At 41.6% G+C, this 19,880-nt stretch overlaps 1 protein-coding gene across 4 annotated transcripts in view; it reads right to left on the bottom strand.

The window, feature by feature from the left end:
• TTI1 (TELO2 interacting protein 1) overlaps positions 1-19,880 on the bottom strand; it is a 47,391-nt gene that overhangs the window by 18,876 nt on the left and 8,635 nt on the right. For all 4 annotated transcript variants that reach the window (XM_045528602.1, XM_045528603.1, XM_045528604.1 and 1 more), the window contains exons 2-3: positions 7,919-10,261; positions 3,025-3,222 (exon numbers count right to left, since the gene is read on the bottom strand). In XM_045528602.1, the coding sequence (XP_045384558.1) occupies positions 3,025-3,222; positions 7,919-10,220 (2,500 nt within the window). In that variant the 5' untranslated portion in view covers positions 10,221-10,261. The remainder of the gene's footprint in view (positions 1-3,024; positions 3,223-7,918; positions 10,262-19,880) is intronic.

Here is a 19,880-nt window from a genome sequence, read left to right as displayed (position 1 = left end):
CAATTCAAGTGTTGAGACTTAATGGCCAATGTCATAGTATTAAGAGGTGAGGCCTTTAAGAGGTGATTAGGTCATGAGGGCTTCTCCCTTATGAATGGGATTAAGGCTTATAAAAGAAGCTTCACACAGCGTTCAGCTGACTTGCCCTTCTACCTTCCGCCATGTGAGGACACAGTGTTCTCCCCTTAGGAGGATACAGCAAGAAGCAGAGAGCAGCCCTCACAAGACAATTGAACCTACCAGCACCTTGATCTTGGACTTTCCAGCCTCCAGAACTGTGACAAAATAAATTTCTGTTCTCTAAAAATTACCCAGTCTCAGGTGTTTTGTTACATCAGCACGAATGGACTAAGACAGCTTCCACTTAAGGGGGAATGCTTATATAAACCTTGGTACAGCCATACGATGGCATGTTTTGAGGTCCTTAAAATTTGTGTTTAGCAAAGGTTTTAATGACAAGGGGAAATATTTATGAAATAATATTATGATAAAAAGAGAAAAAGCATGATACAAAATTGCATATGCAGCATGAACACTACTGTATAAATTTTTGCATGGGAAGAAGTACAACAAAATATTAATGGTGATGAGGTAATAAGATGATAGATAATTTAAATTTTTTCCCTATGCCTTTGGTCTTTTCTAAATTTACATTAATGAATATTTAAAATAAAAACACAAGACAGCAGGGTTCTCAGTTGGAGCCTTGAGGCTGGGGAGTTCCATGGCTGGTCTTTGCTCCGCCCTTCACTCTTTCCTCTTGCTTCATCCTTTGACAATGGGGGCTGCACGTCTGTCTTCTCCACCAGCCTATAGGAATTTCTGATGGCCAGAAACAAGCCTTGCTGATCTTGGTAGCTAGGGTAGCTTGGTCCAATAGACGGGGCATGAGCTTTGGTTAGAGGAGGTTGGTTTAAGTCAGGCCTCCACAACCTACTAGCAACTTCTCATCTGGAGAAAAGGGACACAGCATATATACCTCACATGCTGATAAGACGTTTAAAACAGATTAATGCTACCAGGTATTACCATTCTCTCACTGCCTAGAGTGCTACATTGCATGAGATAGGTGTAAGCTTGTAAATTAAAGCAACAAAAAAGACTTGAGAGTTGCATGAAACCCAGGCCAAAATCCCTGAAAAATTTTCCTCTATCTACTTACAGCCCCCAGTCCTGCATCCAAGCCCCTATTACCATTGAGCTGAGCATTGCTCCCTTAACTTTTTCCCATTTCAGTTTCCCCTGCTGGAAAGACAGAATTTTACAGTAGAGGCCGCACCTGTCCCTAACAGATGCTGAAAAGATAAATGAAAATGCATTTGTAGAATTCTTGAATTTCTTAGAGAAAGGGACCTCAGATGGACAAGGTACATTTATGTGGTTAAAACAGAAAACTCAGGTCAAACCAACATCGAGCCAAACATTCCTTAGAATGCCAAGTATGTAGTGTGTACCTGACGAATGATAATCATAAGAATGATAGGGCTGTGCTTTTTTTTCCCCCCAGAGGAGGATGTGCTGCTTGAAATTCACCTATTGCAGAATGTTATTTGAGGGCTGTGGATTTTTCTGCTATTGGGAGAAGGGTTTGATTCATTCAGTCTGTTCCTAGTGAAGATCAACTAGAACTAGACGATGCCAGTCACAAAGGAATGGATTCACTGACAATGCTCAAATTTTAAACAAGAATGGCAAATCCAGATTATGAGGGATCAGAATGCCTCCCCTTCTTCAGTGTTTCCAGGTTTGGGTGAGGGATGCAGTTCATGAAAAGAGGGATTGGGTTGGCTCAAGAAACAAATCTGAGAAGAAAAAGCCTGATAGATTTCTGATCAGAAAACTCTGTCCTTGGGGAGAGCAAGGCTCAACTCTGCATAAATCATTACTTGGGACCTGTGATGCTTCCTTGCTATTTAGGAGGAATTTGTTGTATTTAGTTACATCGAGCTACTATTTCCTCTTATCCTGGAAGTATTGGCTTCAGTTCACTACAGTCTCAGAGTAGAGATTGTCAAAAAAAAAAGAAGAAAAGAAAAAGAAAAAAAAATTCTGTTCAATTCCAACCTAACAAACTAATTTGGGACTCAGTTCGATTTAGGATAGTTCTGAGACCACCAAGCTCATTATGACTTGGCATTTTATATTTGCAGAGGAGATTCTAATAATTTATTAATCCTTCCGTGACCTGAAGCTCCAGATTGAGCTTGTGAATAAAACAACAGGCCAGAGCTTCAACTAGCCTGAACTCCTTTCTTCTTTATCATATAAATTGGTAAGAAAAACATTGAAATCTCCCACCAGTGAATAAATGGACAAAGCATATGAATAGACAATGGGCATAAGAAAAAAAAACTGCTAAAAAAGAAGCATACAGAAAGATATTCAGCCTTGCCAGTAATCAAAGAAATGGAAGATAAATAACAAGAACCATTTTTTACCTATTAATTTAGGAAAAAGCAAAATTGGTAATAGCCATTGTTGGCAAGGTTGTGGTGAAACCAGTATTAATCCTGCACTGCTGAAGGAAAGATATAAACTGGCACAACATTTTTGAAAGGCAATTTGGCAAGCGTTAAATTATGTTCGTATCCTTGACCCAGAAATCCCACTTCTGGGAATTTAAAGAAATATGCAAAAAAAGAAAAGGTCACGTGCAAAGAATCATCCACTGCAGCAGTTTATTAGAGTGAAAGCTAGAAGCAGCCTAAATATCCCACAGGGGAATGGACACTTAGTAGCAGCTATTAAAATATTATTTATGAAATCTCTCTAGCAACATGCAGAGTTGCTTAAAACTAAACACAAAAAGGGCACAATGCATTCAAACTACAGCTGAAACCATGTAAAAAGGTGTGCAATAAAAAAGAATTTAAAAAGATTACACAAAAAATGAGAATGGCTATATTAGCATGGTGAGGTTATAAGTGACTTTTCTTATTTCCAAACTCTCTGTAATGATGTACCATTATTTTTACAATAATAGGCTTCAAAAAGAAAAAAACAGGTAAGCCAAAATAAAGTTACCTTCTTCATTATCAAAATCCGAGACATTTCCATCTGCTACATCCTTCTCTTTGAGGTAGTTCAGCAGAAACTGTTCAATGTCTTCTGCTGTGGTACTATTCTCAAGAGTCACTGGTCTTTGGTGCAAATGACTTCCGTCTTCCCCTACATTTTGCTCTTGGAGTTGCCCGAGATCACCTGTGTCTGGGAACCACTGGGCTGTAAATAAAGTGTTATAATGATCACTTGGTTATTAACAACAGACATTAGTGCTTTATGAATAGAGTACGATCTTTGCCATCCATGGCTGCATGGCCCCCACATGATCCAGTCCCTACTTGCCTCTCCAATCTCTTCTGTCACTCCCAGATGCTCGTTAACTGACCATCTCCCAGTTCCTTCAAAGCGCCAAGCATTTTCCTGCCTAGAACCCTTGCATAGGCTGCCCTTGCTGTCTGGAATACTTCACCCTGCTTTACATCTGAGTAATTCCAAGTCCCTTTTCATGTCTCAGTACAAATAGAACTTGCCCAATAAAACCATCCCTTGACTCCCAAATCTAACTTAGGTCACCTATATGATGTCTTATATAATAGTACCGTGTTATTTCTCTTCATATCAACTCACCACAATTTGTAATTACGTCTTTAGTTTGTATGTACTATTCAGTATCAGAATTTCCCATTACGCTCTGTGCTCTATTAGTCACCACTAGAAATCCAAATCCGATATGCCGAGAAGAGAATGGGTGCTCAAAATATACCCTGAATGAAAACATACGTGAGATTGAACACATGCAAGTGACAAAATTCTGAGAATAGAACAGTAGTAGTCATTAGCAGAATACAGGCTCTATAGAGCTTGAGAATGGACAATCTCATACTGTATTTCTGACATAAAATACTTCAGAAGGCTGGTCGTTCTCTCTCTAAAGCATCACCTTCTTTGGTGATGCTCTGATGCCTCTGATATGTCACCAAAGAATAAACCTTAAACACCACTGAGTCCAGTGGTTTCCAAACTGTGCCTTGAGGAGCCTTAGGGCTCTGCAGAAATGTCTTAGGGACAACAACAGGGAAGGCACCAAGAGACGGCAGGGTGATGGACAGGGTTCCAGGGTTTCTATCCCTTCTTCACAGAAAGCAGCTCTAATTTTAACCATTTTTGTAGATCGGGGGTCCCCCAAAGCCTTCAATTCAAAAAACTTCTTTATACTTAAGGAATGAAACAACCAACAAAAAATCCCACAGCCTGAAAACCGCTGCTCTGGTCCAGTGCCCTCCTTTTGCAGACAGGAGGGAAAAAGACTGCTAACCTTTAGCACTTGCTAATCTCCTTTTCATCAAGGAGCATCTGCACAGAGCCAGGGCAACAACAGATGGGAAATGATGGGACCAGGCAACTGGGAGCAGCAGAGAGCAAATGCTGGTGATGAGAGCCTTCAACCTGGTATCTGGAAGTTCCTATATGTAGGGATCAATTATGACATTTCTTCAATGTCCCATCCCCAGCTGTAAATCAGGTACTCAGTGTACTCTAAGGGATTGGTTCCCAAATAGTTAAAGCCCGGATCCAGCATTTACACTGCTAACACTAGACACGCTGCAAAGATTATTTCTAGATTCAAGGCTAGTGCCAGACATTAAAATGTCTTTGCTCACAAATGGCTTTTAAACATATGAAAAGAAGCTCAACCTCACTCTTAATGCAAATTAAAACTATAATAAGGCGCTATTTTTCTCCCATTGGATTAGCAAAGATCAAAAGCTTAGTAATATACAGTGTGGGCGAGGGCGTGGCAAAATTGGCACTCTCTTACATTAGTGATGGAGTTTAAATTGGTATAACCTCTTAGGAGAGCAATTTGATACTCTCTATCAAAAATTTACATGTAATACCCTTTAAACCAGAGCATTTCTTTCAGGAATTCATCCTGTTGATACCCTGAGGCATGTTCAAAGTCACCTCCAAAGATATTCACTGCAGCATTTTTTTGTGTTGGCAAATGATTGCAAACCACCAAAATGCCTACCAAGAAAGGACTGGTTAAACACACTATGGTGCAGCCACACAATGGAATACTACGCAACCATAAAAAGAATGCAGCAGCCCTATACCTATGGATATGGCACAATCTCCAAGTTCTGAAATATGAGACATGAATACCTTCTTATTTTCAAAGATACTCTAGTTTTTTCTTGTTATGAATAATCAGCCAACTAGTAGTTGGTACTAAGTAGTAATGTAACTGATGGTTCTTATCCTTACTGTGGCATCTAATGCTTTTTAGTCAATGCATGTGAAACACTGTGTTTATGGTAACTCAATTTCCTAAAACATGTACTTGGGTTCTTTTAGTCTCAGAGACTTTTCAGAAGTTCTCTGAGACCAAACTTCCACTCCCACCTTAAAAGAGTGGCCCATCAGTTAGATAATCTGATGACAAATAGAACTGCTAGCATAATGGGCTATGTCAATTTGTGACTGTACCAACTCCAGCTCAGTACTACTTAGTATTCAAAAAGCAAGTGTATTCTGGGTTATGTGAAAACTTTCAGAAAAGCTATCTTTAACTTTGCTTCTGTTCCTAGGATGCCCCAGAGTCAATCTTAACCATCCCCATTTCTCTTTCTACAAGGAAGACCCCCCCTCCTCCACCTCAATTTTTTTTTAAAAAAGTGCTACACATGATTCTCAACATTCCTCCTTCAGAGATGATCACAGACATCAGCAATCTAAGGCAATTCAATTTTCCAGGCCCAAATTGAGATATCGCCTGAGATATATTTCATAGGACTTTCCTTAACATTTTTTTTTAAATCTCAAATTGAAATGTGACTCCCCAGAACAGTAAAGGTGGGATATATTTGGCAGGGGGAGCCAGTCCCAGTCTGCATAAGCAGCTAGCCAGTCTCAGGAGGGGTGCCCTGAGGGTGGGCCCAGGTGTGTCTTGCTCATTGCTGACTCCCCAGTGACTAGCCCACTACACAGGCTTCTGAGAAGCTGCAAAATAAAATCCAAACTCCTTCCCTTGGCCTATGAGGCCCTGAAGGATTTGTCCTTGACCTCCTCTCCAACTTCATCTTACACCACTCTTTCCACAGTGGCCTCTTTTCCATTCTCCAAAGACCTTGAACCCCTTCTTCCCTCTGGGCCTTTGCACCTGCTGTTCCCTTTGCCTGGACGTTCTTAAAAATCATAAAAAGAATGTGAACAGCCCCGTATGTACTGATGGGCCCTTCTCACCCTTCAGGTCTCAGCTCTAGTGTTGCTTCCTCAGACAGGGCCTCCCTTTCCACTCAACTGCAAGTAGCCTGTCTCTGTTATCCCTTGCATCAAGGTGTTTGTTCCTTCACAGTGCTTATCAGAATCGGCAATGAGCTTGTTTAATGATTTGTTTACTTGTTTATCATCTCCTGCAGTTGCAGAAAAGCTCCACGAGTTTATTCATCTTGTTCACTGCTGTATCTTCATTACTTAGCAGTGTCTCACACGTGGCAGGCATTCTTTATTGAATGAATGAATACAAGAACATTTATGTTGTATGCGAATGTTCATGAATGAATAAATGAACATTGGAATGGCGTCAGCTACAGGGCAGAGGACTGTCCCTGCCGAAGTCACCTTCCATGATAAAGTATCTTACATGATTTTGGCTAAAAAGCCACCTGCCAAAATGAGGCCAGTGACCTTTTCCACCTGCCTCAGAGGCTACTAGCAGTACTGAAATACATAACGGAAATATGCTCTTTGGATAAAAGGGACCCAGGTATGTATTATTTTTCAATTCAAAGATTGATTGTTCATTTGAGGGATTTTTTTTTTTTGAGACAGAGTTTTACTTCGTTGCCCAGGCTAGAGTGAGTGCTGTGGCGTCATCATAGCTCCCAGCAACCTCAAACTCCCAGTGCAAAACACTGACAAGTGATCCTCCTGCCTCAGCCTTCAGAGTAGCTCGGAGTGCAGGCACGCACCACCATGCCTGGCTAATATTTTCTATATATTTTTAGTTGTCCAGCTAATTTCTTTCTATTTTTAGTAGAGACAGGGGTCTCGCACTTGCTCAGGCTGGTCTCGAACTCCTGAGCCTGAGCGATCCTCCTACCTCGGCCTCCCAGAGTGCTAGGATACAGCTGTGGGCCACTGTGCCCAGCCCTGAGGGATTTTTTTTTTATAACTGCTGTCCAAAATTTTGCCATTCTAATGGTGGCTAACATCGCCAGCAGTCACCCAAAAGGACCAAAGGGAAGAAGAGAAACTCAAACCAACTCAGACAATTAAAAGGTTAAAAGGAAGTTTCTAGACCTGTTCTGTCCAGTAATGGTAGTCATTAGCTACATGGGCCTATTAAAATAAAATTAAAAATTCAGTTTCTCAGTTGCATGTGTGGCTAGTGGCTACTGTATTGGACGGAACAGATACAGATTATTTCTATTATAGAGAGTTCTATTAGACGATACTGTTCTAGACTATATGTAGCCTGAATAATTCATGTTATTCCCGTTCTTCATTAGCATAGGTACTGCTAACTCTAAGTATCATCAGGAGCGGTTTGGTATAGTGGAAAGAACAAAATTGTCATAAACCCTGACTTTACCCTTTAATAACTGTGTGACCTGGCTAAGTAAGATCTCATTGACCCTTAGTTTTTTTATTTATAAAGTAAGAATAATGTTTACATTTAGTCTGCAGGGTTTATATTCCTGGCACAGAGCAGGAGCTCAATAAATGGTGGAGATTACTGAAAGTATAAAAAATAAACAGTGAAACCCCACTGTAACACGTGGACTGGAGAGACAACTATTCACAATGTCCTCCAGAGCATAGCCATAAACAATGCAAATAACAAGGCGAGGCAAACTAGGATACTGAGTCTTGTCCCCCAAATCAGCATTAAAAAGGGCTCTCAATGTACCTAATGCTGCCAGCAGGGCGTGCAAAACACTGACAAAGGAGGCAGCTCTCTTATCGTAAAATTGGTCCAGGGTGGCCAAGACATCTTGAACCACATCTGCCACCAAAGGAAGCAGGCTAGCATCTGAGTTCCGCAGCATGACTTCTAAGACCTTCGGGGTGTGAGGGTGCTGCGCCAGATGACGCAGATTTAAAGAGATCCCATTCACTAAATAGTCTGAATTTTGATTGATCAGGTGCTGCAGGGAGCCGTAGCCACAAGCATGACAAATGTCCACCATGGTGCTGGTAGCCACCTGACTTATAAGTAGGGTTTGGTCTCCAGCCTTCTCCAGTACTGGATAGAGGGCTGACATTAAGAGCAAACGGAAGTCTTCTCCTAGTGCATATGCAAACTGGCCAATTCCTTCCAACTGGATGCATATTTGCCAGATGTTGCTGTTCATGGAGCAAATAGTGGGACTTGGTTTTGAAAAGGCTAGAAAAGATGTAACTTGGTGGGTGTGTGCACCAGATGTGATGGCCTTGAGGCCCGACTCCTTCATCATTAGCTCCTCTTCCACTTCCTCAGCTTCCATACAGGTAACCAAATACCAATTTTCTTGACTCGTGTATTCTTCAAGTATAGATGTCACAATATCTCTTAGTTCCTCTGGGCTTGTTTTAATATGTTTTTCATGAAGATCCTCCATCTCCAGCCCAGCAGCCCCTGCAACCAGTTCATTAAGGATCATGGCGGCTTGTTTCCGGAAAACCACAGATTCGTGGTACAGTTCCATAAAGTGATCCACAAGCAAATAAAGGTTCCCATAATAACCAAGAAGCTGACAAACTTGCCTCAAGAGCAAGAAAATCCTTTCATCAGTGAAGAAGCGGAAATATCTCCTCTGCATTTGGTTCCATGGTTGTGCAGCTGAGGTCTTTGGGGAAGTATTCAGATCATCAGAGTTCCAACGCCGCTCTTCCACAATCTTGATATCAGCCACATCTAGTTCTAGAACTTGGATGAGTGCTTTGGAAAGGCGTTGGAGGTGGGCCACAGAGTTGAGGACAAAGTTTACCTTTGGGCCCAAGAGTTTCAGATAACCAAGTAACAAGGAAAGAGTAGAGAATTTGCCCTGATCATCTTCAGAGTTCATTAGGCGGGGAAGAGAAGTGGCGAGGGAATGCAGGCTTTCCGACAAGATGTCAGCGAAGGCTTTGTTGCCCACTACTACTTGCTGATCTGCAAAATGTCTCAGGACTTTATTGCACTGGGCTTGGACTTCAGGACTCTCATCGTTTACTAGCCCCACCAAAGCCTTCAGAAGGGGACCAGCAGATTCAACCAGTGACTGACTGCACCTCAAAAGAAGGTCCTCCACAAGTCCTACCAATTCCAGCCTCACCTTCCAGTGCGGGTGAACCGAAACACACTCAATTATCTTTTTAATAAGGATAGTCAACTTGTCACCAGTATTTTTTACCCAATCTGCTTCTCTGTGAACCATCAGCTCTGCTACTCTGTGCTCAACTGCAGGCTTTTCTTGGACCTTTGAGATTCTTTTGAGCTGTTCGTCAGCCATAATGAAGCTCACTGTCTTGTAAAAGATCTTTAGGGAAGATACAACAATGCTGTGACCTTGTTTAAAGTCTCCTGTGATAACCCTGGTCAGTGCAGTTGAGACTCCGGGTAAAAAAGAAGCAAACAAATTCCCCAGCTGCTGTTGTTCAAGCTCATCCAAGGACCTTGGATGGTCTTGACAATCACACTGAAAGAGTAGAACCTGTAAACATTTTAAGGCAGCAATTTTAATTTGCTTTGATTTCTCCTGTTCTGCTAGGCCTAACAGTAAAGATACAGCAAATCCTAAACGCGGCAGAATGGAGGGCTCATAAAAAGTCAGAATGATGTCCCCGTAAGCCGAGTGCATTAATGTGCTGAGTCCTTGGATCACAGCCAATTTCAACTCCTCTGACACAGCTGCGGGTTTTTGGGAGTTGGGTGAATACAGACAAGCTGAGAGTTCCGAAAAGAGTTCCTGGAGAAGCTCTTGTTCTTTCACACATGTTGAAGAGAGGACAAATGTGAGGCATTCGACCACACTCTGGATCAAGCGCTCTCTTTTGGGACCTGGGGTCTTCAGGGTAAATCGCAAAGGGAAGAGGATGTACTGCTGGAGCTCCTGAAGGGCAGTGTCACTCACAGCTTGTAATCGAGTCTGCAGATGTTCCACGTTCTCTACTGTCTGGGTCTTTGTGAGCTGAACACAGACTGGACGTAAGGCACCAAAGGCCTCCTCAGGAGTATCAAAAACTGCCATTGTGCAATAGCGTTCTTCTCACTGAGGAAACATCCTGCAGGCTGGAGGGAGGAAACTTTTCAGTAAAGGAGGTCACACTCAAAGCAAATACAAAGTGAACTTGCATTCATTCATTCAACAGACATTTAAGAGGCGCCTATGTGCCAGCCACTGCACAAGGCACTAGTGGTGCAATGAAACGAAAACAAGATGGCTCCTATTCTTAGGGGTCCCCCAGTCTAGCGAGGGAAGTAAATGTATAGTTGCAATACAGTTTCTCTCTCTTTTTTTTTTTGAGACAGAGTCTCACTCTGTTGCCCGGGCTAGAGTGCCATGGTGTCAGCCTAGCTCACAGCAACCTCAAACTCCTGGGCTCAAGCAATCCTACTGCCTCAGCCTCCCAAGTAGCTGGGACTACAGGCATGCGCCACCATGCCCAGCTAATTTTTTCTATATATTTTTAGTTGTCCAGCTAATTTATTTCTATTTTTAGTAGAGATGGGGTCTCACTCTTGCTCAGGCTGGTCTTGAACTCCTGAGCTCAAACGATCCTCCCGCCTCGGCCTCCCAGAGTGCTAGGATTATGGGCATGAGCCACCGCGCCCGGGCCCAACAATACAGTCTCTTAAGGATTAGGACAGGCCTATGCTTATGGTCCTAACTGAGTGGGGAAGAGTCATATCCCTGGGAAAGCCAGGGAAGGTTTCACAAGAAATATGTCTGAGTCACGACTTGAGGGATGAATGAATAGGAATCTGTGGGCTATTCTAAGGAGTTTGGGTTTTAACTGGTAGTAACAGAGAGCCACTGAAAGTTTTGTCTTTTTAAGATTGAAGCATACATAGAGTAAAATGTACTATCTTAATGTACAGCTCACTACCCATGTAACCACTACCCAAAGTATGACAGAGAATATCTCCAGCACCCCAGAAGACTCTCTCGTGCTTTTTTGCAATCAATTCCTATCGCCCCTGCCCAGAGGTAACCACTATCTGACTTCTACCACTACAGATTAGTTTAGCCTGTTCTTGTCATTGAGAGATTTTAAGCAGGGGGTGATATGGTCAACTTTATGCACTGAAAAGATACCTTGGCAGCCAGTAATACAGCAGAAGAATCAGAACTGAGTGAGAATGAAAGCAACACAAAATGAGGGGGAGGGGGCAGAAAGATGGGAAAACCTGGAGCACACACTGTCACAGAAATCACGGGAGAAGACACATTCCAGCAGGATGGAAAGGGGAAAGAAGGCAGGCTGGCAGGCAGGCAAAGGAGACAGGTTTATAGGTAAGCGAAGAAGCTGAGCAACTTAATACCCGAGAGTCTTTCTTTTCTCTCTGAAGAGAAATTCAAAGTCATGGACTGACAGTGAACAAGGAGAATAAACAGAGGGCTTGAGGAGAGAAATAAAAGTCTCAAATATTCCCTTTGGGGAAGCAGAGCATGCTGGGAAGACATAAAAGCATGGCCCAAGGGTACTGAGGACTGAGCTAAGGTGGAAAGCATAAACGTGTGTAACTGTAAAATGCTGGCATTGGATGGAGGCTTAGTGATCATTTAGTCTGGTAGTCTCTCTCTTTTTTTGTCTACTTGCTGGGGGCTTCTGAAAAGATGATGACAAGAAGGTGCTTCTGCTGCCTCTCTCTACCTCCAGTTCCATGAACACTCCTGAACCCAGTGGCTATCGACTGGCAGGCAAGTGGTGCCTGGTGGGTGTGGCAAGACCTGCTCAATCCAGAGCCAGCACTGGTGCCAATTTTCCCCCTGGGTCAAGACGGGCTCCAGGGCACAGTTAAGACTCTGATACTCTGGACAGAGTATGGCCCCCTGAGCTCCATGGACCCCTGTGAGGAAGGGCACTGCTGGTCTCTGTGAGGCTTCTTTGGGGGATATCTCCTGGTCTCTGTAGCACTAAGAAGCCAGCGAAGGGAAGAATTTTCCCTATCCCAGGCTAGAAAAACGCCAGGCACAAAGCTTGGCTTGGGTCTAATGATACCCCACTGGCACCAGCTCATACAATGATGATGCAGAGGCTGCTGTGCCATCCCCTGCCTGGGACACCGGTAGTTGGATCAATATGTAGGCAAGGAAGACAAATGCTTAATGGGATCCAGCAGTCAGAGGCAGGAAAAGCATTTTAGCACTCCTTGAGGTGGTGAATCTTATTAACAGATTAACAGAACCACTGAAAGAGGCAGACAAGAATTTGAATAATAACAACAGGACCAATTAAGGAAGTTCAATTACAAGATAAAAGATATTTCTTAGAATTAAAAACATGATTTTTCACATATAAAAAAGCTCAATTGATGACTTTTTTTTTTTTTAAAGATGGTTAATTGCTGAGACCCAATTAGTGGCCTGGAAGATCAAGCAGAGCTATCTTAACCCTGAGCAGGAATACAAGGGATGGAAATTGTGAGACCTGGAGGACAGATCTGGGAGAAACAATATTTTTCTTAGCTGCTAAAAGATGTATCTGGAGATTAAAAAGCCTGAAGGATACACACCTGACCTCATTCTGGTAAAATTCCTGAACTCTAAACGTGAGAAAAACCACACATGCTTTCAGGAAGAAACAACAAATAACTTACTAAAAGAAAAAAAAAAAAACTGGCTTTGAACTTCTCACTGGCAACAATGGATGCTCAAAGACATTGGAATAGCATTTACCAACTGCAAATAAAGGACTGCAGCCTCCAAACTCTAGATACAGTAAAGATATTCACCTGTCAAGGCGGAAGAACAACATGCAAGAGAAGTTATCACCCATGTATTCTACCAGAGGAAGATACCTGAAAAAGAACTCTGTTCAAACAAGTCAAAACAGAGACCCAAGAAGGGAAGACAAATGAAAAAGAAAACACTGGTAATTTTTTTTTCCTTTTAGCATGGAAAACTTTCTTCAAGTGGAAAGCCCCAGTATAAAAAACAGACAAAATGAGAGGGTCTCTTGTTAGTGCTGGGGTGAGGGCAATGGCTTAGGGCTCTGCATCTTTCTCATTCACCTTAGGAGTTTCAAGAAGATAACCCAGAGTCCCCCAGGGTCCTGATTCCTAAACTGTGTACTCAGATTATATAATAAAAACTGTAATAGAGCCAATAAAATGGGAAACACACACAGTATGCCTAAAACTGAACTCATCTACTTTTCACTGTGTTCCTTTTGTGATTTATGGTCCTCACTCACTAGAAACCTTGGAATCGGTTTTCTTTCACCTCCCTCTTAAACCCATCATTCCCTACATTTCAAAATTCTACCCCTTTGACATCTTTCAATCTATTGATGATGATAACTACATGTTTAATGTTGGGCCAACTCTAACAGGTTCCTCTCTGGCTCCTTAGCCTGTGTGCTTGCCCTTGCTGAATCCACATTTCACACTGACACTTTAATAATCTTTCTAAACAAAAATATGATCACTCCTCTCCAACAGCTCTTTACAGCTGCCTAAAGTACAAACACTTCTAGGTATAGGCACACCTAGGCACTACCACGGCATACAGGACCTTTCACCATCAGGCCCAACCTCATCTCTCATTGCTTCACCCCTTGAACTCTAACCTGCAACCATGTAAAATTATAAAACTTGCTATTTTCTAAACAGGTGATGCCATTTCACATTTGCCTCTTTTTCCTGCTACTGCACACACCTCTATTACAGAATTTAGCATGCTGTATTATTTGTGTGTATGTCTGTCTTACCTACTTTAGACTGGGGGCTCTGTGACAGCAGGGGCAATCTTATATCCAGAAGCTAGAAGAGCATCTGGCACATGGCAAGCACTCCAAAACATTTGCACAAATTCCATTTTTGAGCAGAATATAGTAGGGTGTGGCAGGCTAATACTCCTGATGACTAGCAAAAGCCAAATAAATTACAAAAATCATCTCTTAAAAGCATCCATTACTTGTGTAAGTAACAAGGACTAGATGGACTAACAGACTAGTAAGGGGAGAATGTAGCTTTTTGGTGTGGGTTTTTTTTCCCCCTTGGTGCATTTGCTGATCCTGGAAGTGGGCTCAGGATTAGGGTGTGGCTGTCACTGGGGAAGGAGAAACCACAATGCTTTTAATGGTCCTGTGGGGCCAGAGAGACAAAACTGCCATCTTGAGGGGCCCCAAAAAACCCTCAAATGTACTTCTGGAAGAAGACTGCTGCTGGGGACAAAGAAACCAGTAGAGATCCTGGTGCTCTTCAAAGCTAGAGTAACAAAACTGAAGATCTGAGGGACCCATACTTGGTTGATGTCTTCCTGAAGACAGCTAGCAAATTTTGAAGCTATGTGAAGTGATAGGCTAAAGAACTAAGTGGAAACTCTTTAAGGGGCATAACTGAATCTCCCACAGTCTTTCAAATCTGAGGAGACAAAAAGACTTTTAAGCCTTCAATTGAAAGTCCTGAAGGACCACACTCTAATAACAAGGACAAACCAGAGTAAGTTTGAGGCTCACCAGAATTGCAATCTAGCAGTGATCCAGCTCAAGCCGGGATTGGACTGAAGTGTTCAGCTAACAGAAGAAAGGGGGAAATCTCTCAGGTAAAGATACATGGAGCCACTATGATTCTTTTATATAATGTATGGTATACAGTAAGAACTTTTTTAAACATGGGAGGAGGCAAAACCACGTAACTGATAATCAAGAGAAAAAATAGACATTAGAAGTAGACCCACAGATGACCTAAATACTGAAGTTAGCAGTCAAGAACTTTGAAATAACCAAGATTAATAAAATCAAGAAATAGAGGAAAAGATGGATAGAATGAAAGGATAAATAATTTTATCACAGAATTGGTTGCAAGCTATAAAAAAATTCAAATGGATACTCTAGGACTGAGAAATATAGTATTTATAAATAAAAACCCACTGTAAGGTTTTAATAGCAAATTAGACTCAGCAGGAGATGAGATTAAAAATACCCAAATTGAAGCAAACGTAAACACAGATAAGAACATAAAAGACATGTGGAATATATTAAAAGGTCTCACATGTGAATAAATGAGTCCCAGAAGATAATATAGCATAGACCAGAAACAATATCAAAATATCTAAAGGAAATCAAAGAGGTTAACCTACAGATTCAAGAAACTCAGCAACCCCCAAGTTAACCAATACAAAGAAAAGCACACACAGACACATCATAATCAAATTGCTGAACACCAAAGATAAAGAGCTAAGTCCAATTTGCTGTTAAAACCTTACACTGGGTTCTTATTTATAAACACTGTATTTCTCAGTTCTAGAGTATCCATTTGGGCTGCATAATTATTTGTTGGTGGAGGCCATCCCGCACTGTAGAATATTTAGCAGCACCCTTGGCCTCTACATCTTGACCATCCATCTATCCACTAGATGCCAGAAACACTCCCCCAGGTGTGACAACCAAAAGTATCTCCAGATATTGCCAAATGTCCCATGGAGGACAAAGATTGCCCCAGATTTTGTACTGTGCGTTAATAAAATCTCAATCAAAATCTCAGCAGAATTTTTATGATTTCAAGATTCACTATAAAGGTACAACAGTGAAAATACAGTGTGTGATTAGCATAAAGACAAACATATTAATGGAACAGAAGAGAATTCAGAAGTAAGACCACATGTAGAATAGAGAGTCCAGATATAGAGCCACACACCTGACAAAGGTGACAGTGAAATGAAGTAGGGAAAAGAATACCTTTTCAATTAAAGGTGCCATATCACTGGCCATCCACATGAAAAAAAAAAACAAAAAAACATATCTTGATTCCATCACACCAGATTTAAACGTGAAATGTAACACAATAAAGCTTATAAAGAAAACAGAGAAGAACATCTTTGTGATCTTGGAGTAGGCAAAGATTTCTTAAATAGGATACATTAAAAAAATTGATCTTCATTAAAATTAAGAACTTCTGTTCAAAAGAAACTACTAAGAGAGTGAAAAGACAACCCATAAAGTGAAGGAAGATATTTGCTATGTATCTGGGATGAAACACTCATATCCAGAATATACAAAAGAGTTTTATTTATAAATTAAGACGAAGATAACCAAATAGAAACGTTCTGAATAGACATATCATAAAAAATGATATCCAAAAGGTCAATAAACATATGAAAAGACATTCAATATCATTAGCTAGGAAAAGGCAATTTAAAACCATAATGAAATACCATTACATACCCACCAGAAGGGCTAACTTGAAAAAAAGGGGGAAAAAAAAAAGGAAAATAATAGGTGCTGGCAAGGATATGAAGCAACTAGAACTTTTGTTCAGTGCTGATGGGAGTATAAATTAGTACAACTAGTTTGGAAAATTCTTTGGCAGTATCTATTATTTTAAAAGCGAACATAGAATATGATCTAGCAATACCCATTCTTTGATACATACCCAACAGACATGAACATATAAGCTTATCAAAAGATGTGCTCCAGAATTCACTATCCACAATCACCCTAAAATGGACCCAAATAGCCATTGATAGTGGAATGGATAAACTGGGTATATTCTCTCAACAAAATACTATACAGATGAAGATTTACCACAGAAATCCTCAAAAGACTGGGTTAAAGTCTCAGAAATATATAAACCAGCTTTCTGTAAGGAAGACAGCATAAACACATTGCTACTTTGACATGACTATAAAAGACAATCATATAGCTTTATGGGATGGCCATGAAATCATACTTGTGTGACAATATGTCAATTATAGAAAGAATTGTTTAGAGATTTAGAGCCTTAGGGGTCTTAGATTCTACTCCTATAAAATGTAACCCTGATTACTGAAAGTGATGCTGCAGCAAAGTTTGATGTTTTATAATCAACAGCAATAGGGGCATTCTGGCCCAGAAAGTTATACTAGGATGAGGCATTCAGAACACATGGATTCTCTGGGTGAGTAGACAAAACAACCCCAAGTTCAGATAGTGACTAAATAAATATAAGAAGGAACAAACAGTTCTTGACTCCTAATGGCCATCTAAACCCTTCCTAGTTTAGCGCACCTCCACTGTAGTCCTGGAAAGTAGCCATGGCAGAGGGAGGAGAAGAGATCTACAACAGGAAAGCATGAATAAACTCAACCCCCCCCCCCCCCACGAGCTTCTTCCCCGCCTCCCCACCTCTGTCTGCTGTGTAACAGGGATGGGCTATGTAAGATCCCTGGGTCATGATGTATAGGTAGTGAAGACAAAGGGAACAATCTGTACAGGATATGGTGTTACACTTTACAGACACAGGATAAGGTCACAAGGTACCTATTATATCATACAATCAAGAAGTGAAAAAAGGGGGAAAAAAACGAGTGCAAAAGGAATTTGGAAATAGAATGAATATCAACAGGAAAGCACTCATGGGGGGAGAAGGACTTGGGGTGGGGTGGGGGGACTATATGCTTGGGGCTGTGTGGGAAGGCTGCTTGAGGCAGAAGTCCTGACACAAGAAAAGGCCAGAACGGAGAAAAGTCATAGCACCTAATAAAGGCAGAGACAAGACAGAGATGCCATCAAGGCAAGCGACCCCAGCCTCACAGTTATTCTGATGAGAGAGATCACCTGCTCAGGGTCTTTGTACTTCCTGTTCCCCCCCACATCCTTGCGGCTCCCTCGCCTCTTTCAGGGATTTGCTCAAATATGACTTCTGAGTAAGGCCTTCTTGGATCACCCCTATTTAACACTACAATTCATCCTCATCCCTACCCTGGCACTCCCTATCTCATTTCCCTGCCTTTCTAATTTTCCTCCAGAGCACTTAGCACCAGCAGTCAAACCAGATTATCTACCTTGTTTGTTTATTGTTTCTCTCCTCTCACTAGAATACAAGCTCTATGAGGCAGTGATTTTTGACTTGTTTGTTTATTGCTTCTCATACAGAGCAGGTATTCAATAAATGCTTGTTGAATTAATGGCCATAATCCAAGATCTGGTTCTCTCATTGATGGAGTTTTGATATCAGCTATGTCTGAACTGGATTCTATGCAAAAAGTGCCATACTCTTCTTCCCTTGGGGTGAGTTTTTCCTACAAATAGTTGATCTCATCCATTATGGGAGGATCTTGGTAGATCCATTCTCAGAGGACAGTCACAGCTCCAGATTTTGGGTGTACTCTAGCCCAAATAAAACATAACAGACAAGATGATCTCCAAAACTTCCAACTTTGAATAACTAGCCTATAGAAAGGAAGACTGGGTTTAGATCCCAGAGACAAGAGTTCACATTTAAGAATTGCCAATACAGGCTGGACACGGTGGCTCACGCCTGTAATCCTAGCACTCTGGGAGGCCGAGGCAGGTGGATCGCTCAAGGTCAGGAGTTTGAGACCAGCCTGAGCAAGAGCGAGACCCCGTCTCTGCTAAAAATAGAAAGAAATTATCTGGCCAACTAAAAAATATATATAGAAAAAATTAGCTGGGCATGATGGTGCATGCCTGTAGTCCCAGCTACTCAGAAGGCTGAGGCAATAGGATCGCTTGAGCCCAGGAGTCTGAGGTTGCTGTGAGCTAGGCTGACACCACGGCACTCACTCTAGCCCAGGCAACAGAGTGAGACTCTGTCTCAAAAAAAAAAAAAAAAAAAAAAAAAAAAAGAATTGCCAATACAAGTTCTTGAATAAGGAAGAGAATCAATACTTTTTGTTACTGAAAAAAATCCATCATACACCAGGCAATGTATATTTATATAAATTCCTCATGCACAAGCTGAGTAGCCCAAGGCTCAGAGAAATTAAGTGACGCCCACACAGCAAGCAGGTGTCAGATATGGGATTCACCTCAAGTTTGTCTGACTCCAAAGGCTGTATGTACTCTTTCCACTATACTAGAGGTTACCAACCTGGCTGTTTATCACAATCAAGGGGGAACAATTTAAGTACAGATTGCTGGGCTCTACACCAGATTTACCGAATCAGTATCTACATTGGGGGGGCAGGGGACAGTATGCTCGGCAATCTACGAATTTAAAAGCTTGCGAGGTCAGTCTGATGATCAGCCAGGTGAGGGAATGCTGCACTACATACGCTGTATATAATGCTCTCCCTTCTGAAAATAAGAGTCATGTGATGAAACAGGTACTTGCTCAGAGTATGCTGGAGGACTAATGTCTTGGGTCACAATGATGCGTTTGTCTCCTCAACTGAATGGTACACTCTTTTACTGTTGCAGCTTTACTTGTGGTTTCCCACCATCTGGTATAGTGTCTGCCAAGCAGTTCCCACTCACTCACTGTTTATTTAATAAGTAAGTAAACGAAGCTGGATAAACACTAAACCTTCAGTGTATTCTCCCTGTTCATCCTTCCTTCTACTGAGAAATGTTTCCTTAGCACATACTACTTGCCATACACTGTGTTAACTCTTGAAAAGGGAAGAGAGAATCAAAGTTAACCAGAGGGGCTACGACTGCAGGAGTGTCCTGCAGAATGCTGAGTACACATCACAGAATGTGGACGAGTGGAATCAATGAGACTTCCCATACATCCTTCCAGAAATTACTCTAGGCTCACTTAGTACTTTGTTTACAGCTGTCCTCTACAGAGTACTTGTGAAACTGTGCCTTGTATCACACTAGTAATACTATGTGCCTGTGCCCTCCACTACACAAGAAGTTCTTTGGTGGGCAGCATATTCTGAGAAAGTGATTTTTAACTTAGAAAAGGGTGTACATCAGAATATATATGCTAACTACCCCCCCTCCATTTATGCTCT

Source organism: Lemur catta, chromosome 17 (assembly GCF_020740605.2).
Source record: "Lemur catta isolate mLemCat1 chromosome 17, mLemCat1.pri, whole genome shotgun sequence".
Lineage (NCBI taxonomy): Eukaryota > Metazoa > Chordata > Mammalia > Primates > Lemuridae > Lemur > Lemur catta.
This window is presented reverse-complemented; position numbering and strand designations above follow the sequence as displayed.